Source organism: Chenopodium album, chromosome 6, assembly GCF_948465745.1.
Source record: "Chenopodium album chromosome 6, dcCheAlbu1.1, whole genome shotgun sequence".
Taxonomy (NCBI): domain Eukaryota; kingdom Viridiplantae; phylum Streptophyta; class Magnoliopsida; order Caryophyllales; family Amaranthaceae; genus Chenopodium; species Chenopodium album.
In genome coordinates this window covers 4,934,416-4,942,137 of record NC_137839.1, presented here as the reverse complement: position 1 = coordinate 4,942,137, position 7,722 = coordinate 4,934,416, and the positions used below count along the sequence as shown (strand labels likewise).

General features: G+C 33.6%; 1 protein-coding gene across 1 annotated transcript; it reads left to right on the top strand.

Annotated features, from left to right (window-relative positions):
* Positions 1 to 1,559: 1,559 nt before the first annotated feature.
* LOC145635671 (uncharacterized) lies at positions 1,560 to 5,243 on the top strand. Its single transcript, XM_081686997.1, has 4 exons — positions 1,560 to 2,352; positions 2,926 to 3,045; positions 4,312 to 4,546; positions 4,994 to 5,243. Coding segments are annotated over exons 1-4 (1,032 nt in total). The 5' UTR covers positions 1,560 to 1,677; the 3' UTR covers positions 4,996 to 5,243.
* Positions 5,244 to 7,722: the final 2,479 nt, after the last annotated feature.

The following is a 7,722-nucleotide window of genomic DNA, read 5'->3' as shown; positions in this document are numbered from 1 at the left end:
GTGAAAATGTGACGATAACAACATTTTACAAAAATTTGCAAAAGAAGCTAAATATAGCTAGACCAAGTTTCGATCACACAACCAGTAACTTCCTTGTCAAACTTTGGCTTTCATGTACATGTACACACACATGTTAATTGTTTGAGGTGACAATGGAAAATTCCCCACAGAAATTCGAGGTTTGATTTGGGAAACTCCTTAGTTACCGATTTGTCATTATTGTGTATAATGACACCAAATAAATACATGATTGATGTTGATGAGTTAATGGAGAGAGCCCAATTAATCATCATCATATACAAAAATCATTTATCTAATTTATCTAATGACATTAATGTAAATAAAAAAATATTGCATAATGTTATGTAAATAAATCAATATTAGATAAACATTTTTTTTTTTTTTTTTTGTTTGTTTATCATAAAGATCAATTTGTATTTTCTCAAATGTATAAATCCCAATTCCTCAAAATAAATGGAAACGAATTTAATTACTCGTATTCATATAGAAAAAGGTCAACCATCTTAAGGAATTAAATTAACAAAACCTCAATTCACATAAGCAAATGGTGAAGTACGTCCTATATTCATATGCGAAGTATTAATATTGGAAAGAGTGTTCATTTCATTAAGTATATATATATTTTTTTAAAAAAATTATTATTATTATGTAAACTTATAATTTAATTTAAACTTATCTTATTTTAATATGATTTTGTTATGAGCAATACCCAGTCAATTCCCCAGATAAACAAATATGTTTATCTAGGGGTATAATTGTCTTTTCAAGTACTAGTGGAGGGGTATATGCGTCTTTTTATGAATTAGTTAAGGGGTACATCTGTAATTTCCTCACCAAACAGTAAAAGCAAAAAGCAAACAGTAATTGGACAGCTCACCAAAAATACTGAATAAATGACCCTACTTTTTCAATCTATTTACAAAAATGCCATCATATTAACAAAAATTCGTTTATCTAGCAAATTAACTTGTATTTTCTCTTTTGTTATCTAGTTTGATTTCATTGTATTTGATCTGATTTTGTTATCTTGATTCCATTTTTTTTTTTTTTTGAAAGAAGTTATCTTGATTCCTTTTTATCTAATATAGTATATGATTTTGTTATCTAGTTTGATTTCATTGTATTTGATCTGATTTTATTATCTTGATTCATTTTCATTTAATCAGATTTTTTTTTTAATCCAATTGAATTCATATTATCTGATTTTTTTTTGCATTAGTTTATCTAACCTGATTTGACATGTAATAAATAAAAATTTCTAAAATAAGGGAAAATAAACAACTCTTACACTTCAAATTCCATTATAGTTTAGTCAAATATAACCTTGTCACACAACTCACAAGTTAAACATTTTGGTTGTTTCATGAGTTGATATCTCTTGTTTATAGTTGAACTACTAATATAAGTTTGGTGCAACCTCATATAAAAATCCAAATACCCAATCATCATCACACATTCACACCCACTCCCAAAAATTAATAATAATAAAATAAAAAAAATTATTTTATTTTTATTAATCCAATAAATTAACAATTACAATCATTCCTTTATTCAATTATTCCATAATTCATCACAACTTAGAATAAAAACTCAATAAAAATACACCCACATTTCATACAATTTCCTTCTCATTTTCTCGATTTTCCAATCAAAAAAATGGATTACCCCCACCACAACCACCACCACCCCGGCCGTTATGAAGAGAACTCCGACGAGTTTTCCCGGCCACCTTACCCACCTCCTTCTCAACCCCCTTTTGGAGCCCCTTTTTCTCACCCTCACCCCCAAACTTACCCTCCTCCGCCGCCGTCATACGGCGGATACGGCGGCGGAGTTGGTGCCGGAGACGGCGGCGGATCATACCCACATCCGGCGCCGGTGTCCGGAGTTTATCATACCTCCCATACTCCCCACTCCCACATGGAATCCCCAAACTACCCTCCACCACAAATGGGTTCAGGTTCATTTGGGTCACAATCTCATCATGAATATGGTGGGTCCCATCACTTGGAATCCCCAAATTACCCTTCATATGGTCATCAATCTTCATACAATGAACCTGAGCAACAACACCATGAAAGTGGGGGTGATGAGCATAGGTTTAAGCCTCATATGCCTGGGTTTATTGCTCAGCATTTTCATCATTCTCCAAGTGATGTGAGTAGTCATGGACATGGGTATGAGTCTAATCAAGGGAGTGATTTAGAGGGGTATTTTAGGAATAAGCCAACTTATAAGATTTATAGCAAAGCTGGTGGTGATACTTATTCTGTTGCTATTAGGGATGGCAAGGTTGTTCTTGCTTATTCTGATCCCAATGATCCTACCCAGGTTTGTGATTTTCATGATTTTTTAATTTTTGTTTTGGTGAAATTGGGTTGTAAATTGTTTGATTTGATCATACGGAATTATTATGTTAAAAAGTATGTGTATTTATTTAATTTTTAGATTAGGTGATGAAAAGTTTTAATCTTTATTGTTTTAGGGATTTGGTTGCATTTTTATTGTGTTTGAATTGTGATCTTGAGCTTGTTTTTGATAATTTTAGTTGTAGGGGTATTTGATTGTATGTGTATATAATATTAATGGATTTAATTTGCCTATTTATCTTGTGTATAAATTGTTGATGATGAGGAATTGAGAATTAGAATAGATTGTGTAGCTGTTGGGTATGGACTAATCTCGACCCTCTTGAAATCAAATTATAGGTAATAGTTTGATCAAACAATTAATTGAATTTTGAGTTTGAATGGATTGTCAAATTTCAGTTTTGTGTTCAGGAGAAGTTGATGAATAATCTGTCCTTGTGTTTTGGTTTCGACGTTGATCATGCTTGGTTTTTTGGGATATGTGGACTATAGATTTTAATGTATGATGTTGTATGAATTTTTATTTCTGGTACAGCACTGGTACAAGGATGAGAAGTTTAGCACCAAGGTGAAGGATGAAGATGGTTATCCAAGTTTTGCATTGGTGAACAGATCGACCGGGCAGGCTTTGAAACATTCAGCCTCTGCTCACCCGGTGAGTATTTTGCAGATTCTTGTGCCATTTACATTTATGTGCATAATTTAGAACCAGTAAATCAAGATTTTCAACAATTTTTTGGTACATGACAATATGACATAGCTTAATACTGATATTTTTAACATTTGCTCTATGTACGAAGTATAATATGTATTAAGTTAGTGGAAACTTAGTGTGTGTCATCTGTATTTAGTCCAATAGGCTAGGAAGAATGGGTGTTCCTTTCCTCTGTAGTTGTGAACCTGTCATGTGTGGAGACTGGCATAAACAAAAGATTTGGAAATATCTACAGAGAAACGGTCCTGATATCAACCTTTTTGGCTTGCTAGTCGACATGAATAATATATTAATAGTTGTATATCATTATTGACAAAGGCTTTTCTGTTGCTTTCGAATTGTGATATTATAAAGTGGTTCCTTTTTTTTTTTTTTTTTAATGTAAAATCCTAATTTTTGTTGTGTAATCAAATGGAAGTTATGATTTACGCCACTTTTTGCCTATGTTAATAGTTTCTTTGTAGAAACTGTTTTTCAGGTCTGTTAAATTTGATGAATATCTTTACTTGTGCATGCATACCCAATTTCATTTCCATTTTTTACTGATTCAAAGAGTCAATGTTGATATCAAACAGCAAGAGATCATATAAACCTTTAAAGAGTATGTGTTTGTATGTAATTATGCTTCCCTACAATCCTGAAAAGGGTCCCCAGTTGTGCAATGGGTCAATTTCCAAGTTGTTTGATTCTCGAGAAAGTATGGTTAACCGTTGTGCTTTGCTCTTTGCTGTCTTCCATGATATAATGTGTGGAGTCCTGTTAGCATATTCCCTTGTAGTGGGACAGAATAATTTGGTAGTGTCATTGATCTTGGAATACAAGGCCTATATGACCCCTTCCATATAGTTTTCAAACATACCTAATGTGGGGACTTTTTGTGGGTCAAATGGAGACCCGAATCTTCAAATCCAAAGAATATATTTTGTGAATGATTACTTATTCGAAATCTGTTTTACTTGGCAAACAGGATCACTGTATTGTGCATTTGAATACATGAATGTACTCAAACCTTGGACTTTCCTCTCAAAATTTACTGAAATTAAAATATTAACTGATCAAAATTGATTCACACAACTTAACTAGTGTTTTTGGCTATATGCAGTTATTTTTTTGAATATGAGTATTGTATATTTATTTTATTTTTTTAATTAAAAGAATTTGGCCTAAGCATTAACCACATGATTCTCATCTTAATGATTTGTCCAGGTGCATTTAGTCCCATACAAGCCCAATGTTTTAGACGAATCCGTCCTGTGGACTGAGAGCAGGGATTTGGGTTCTGGTTTTAGAACCATCAGGATGGTGAACAATGTTCACCTGGTTTTGGATGCTTTCAATGGCGACAAGGATCATGGTGGAATCCATGAGGGTACAATTATTGCCCTATACAAGCCCTGGAAAGGCGATAATCAGAATCAGCAATGGAAGCTATACCCTCACTGTAAGTTTCTGCTGCTATCTATTGTATGTTCACTCAAAGCTGTTGCTTAACATCCAGGTTCCCAGTGGTTGTAAAGTATTCCTTCCATCCTCCTCAAACCATTCAATCAATAATTCAGCCTGATTTCACTTAATTACGTGTTTTATGTGTTACTATCCTCTCCAGTAAGGGTGTTAGGAAATTTGATAACTAAATAAATACAAAGTTATGTAAAAGGTAACTTTCTCAGGACTAAAGTACTGAAGTATATGGGACTATTTATTCCTGTGGGAGTATACTGAAATTTTTTATTTTCCAAGGAATTGTTCAAACTGCATTGGTCTATTACATCTTACAGTAATACTACGTATACTTTAAATGAAAATTTGTCAACCATTTGTTTAACTTGTTATATTGTCTGTGCAAAATGTAGCTAATGCATAGATTTGGTATCTGATGTGAATACAGGAGCTATGCAGCTGGGAAGAATTGTGCTAGCCAAGAGTTACGGCTTTATCATATTTCGTATGCTGTGCTTGGTACAATCTATTATGTTTCTGTACAAACAATGCTGCTGTTGATAGCTTGCGTATTTCTTGTAATGTTTGTGGATTGATACTTATACAACATGCTTTTGATGTATGTGCTGTGGACATGCTTTTGACGGTTTAAAAAAGAGTGCATCTTTTTGTGAATAAAACATGAGTTTAGTATCAAACTCGAAGAGCCTTTATTATGCATCCGGGTGTAACGAGCAAGGTAATTTTGCTCAATTTGTAACGCTTTGGCATTTGTTCTATGTATTAGTCATATGACGGAGCCTCTATTATGCACTCATATATAGGTTTAGTTTGTTAGCTCAACATTTTTTCTGCACCCAGTTCTTGTTTATAGTGTTACTTTGGAGAAACTCTAATGTGGTGGTGTTATTTCCAAATCATGCCTCTATATTTAGGAAAGCCCGAATATCATGGATCCTTTTCAAATACTGGACAATAAAATCCAGTCGCGGTCATTCTACCATAGCTCTAGATAATCGGCGTGCCCTGTTGCATATTCACCCTGAGTGCAACTACTCTAGATCATCAAATTACTCTTCTTGAGTGGCTGTCTTTCGTTCTCTCAAATTCTTCTGCAATTCCTGGTGGATTTATATCTATTTCCTCCGGATTATAGTTTAATGCTCTATCATATGATCTTTCTTTGACCTTCTTAGCTTGACTTATGTCCCTTGAATCCTTGACCTTCCTTTCGTGCTGTCTTTTAGGACTTTTTCCTCAACTTTACCTTTTTCCCATTTATTGTCAATTTAGTTGTTTACGCATACACCCCTTTTCATTTACTCCGAAAAAAGTTCACAATGGGCTTTTAAGTGGTCGTCTAATGGTCGTATATGACTCCAAACAACATCATATGACCCTAGGATGCAGATCCTATGATTTAGTGAGTTTTCGATGCCGAGTCTTGAAATCTTCGAAGTTGGTCTGATTTCGTGTATTATAGCCTTTAATTTTGGATGATTTTATACTTTTTCGAATCCAGTAATAAAATAAGCCAAGGTGATTCCCCTGCAGCCCACTACATCTCAAGAGTCCATTTGGGTAGTTAGACTAGTTTATTATGCCTTTAAACTAACAATTTAGTCGTTAATGTATACATATCTTTTCATTAATTTAGGACTACTATGAGTAATTATGTGATCGACTAATGGTCATATATGATTCCAAATAACATTATACGACCCCTATATGAGTTCTCTATGATCCTGTGAGTTTTTGCGATCAAGTTCCAAAATCATTGAAATTGGTCCAGTTTGTTGTATTATAACCTTTAATTTTGTACAAATTTCCATTTTTCTTGAACATGGAAATAAACATCTTGGAGTGCTTCCTATGAATTCAAAGACACATCGGGAGGTCATTTGGGTGCTTCAAAACGTCCACTTTGCCTTCAAAAATGTCAATTTAGTGATTTATGTATACGCCACTGTTTATTGACTCAAAGGCCACCACACACTTTTATATGGTCGGCTAATGTTCATATATGCCTATATGGTTCCAAACCTCATTATATGTCATCGAGATTTGTCCCCTACGATTTCGAGAGTTTTTAATATAAGGTCTTGAAGTCTTCAAAATTAATCTGATTTCATGTATTATAACATTTACTTTTTGACAATTTTTTTTATTTTTTCCAAGAGTAAAAAAGAAAAGAGGGCAAGGTGATCCACATGGAACCCATGACTCTATGGGATATTATTTGAGTGGTTGGAACTGTTCACTTTGCCTTTAAACCATCAATTTAGTTTTTTATGCTATGGCTTTTTAAGATTCAAAGTCGCCACGAGCCTTTATGTGATTGACTAGTGGTTGTGTTTATGATTCCTAACAACATTATATGACCTTATGATGATTCCATGAGTTTGTGATATTAGGTCTTTAAGATCTCAAAAACATGTATAACCTTCAGTTTTAGACACTTTTTTACTTTTACAAAATTGGAAAAGAAAGATGTCAGGTAGTTCTTGCGAAACCCATGGCACCTCAAGAGTCCATTTGGGTGGTTACTGGTTAGACCATCTATTTCCCCTTTAAACTGAAAGTTTAGTTGTTTATGTATATGCCTCTTTCATGAGTAAAGGTCACCACATGCTTTTTTATCGACCGACTAATGGTCGTATATGATTTCAAACATTCACTATATGACCCTAAGATGCATCACCTATGAACACGTGAGTTTTTAATCTGAATGTGAAAGGCTTCATGCTGGCCGGGGAACGGACTGGGAACAAGTGAACAACTAGAAGTCAAACAATCTCAGATTTGGTAGCGACAAGGTGATGATTTATAACTTACGAAAATGATAAGTTTGATACATAATTAGAACAAAGCATTGCTATGGTTACTGCCGATGTTAATGTAATGTGATTTCTACCCACTAATCTAGATTTATAATGACTCATTTAATTAGTGATGAGCATGAATGGGTTAACGAGATTCCATTTTATACTTCGTATTATACTTTGTTAATTGTTTGTATCAATTTTGTCCAAATGTGTTGGATATTAAAGTAGTGATGTCAACTAACCTAACCTAGTTTAATAAAGTTTTTGGAATAGTACTCGAGATCCAAGATCTTTTTTTTTTTTTTTTGTAAGGAAAGATCTAAGATCAAATCTTGTTTAACTTATTTGTCAT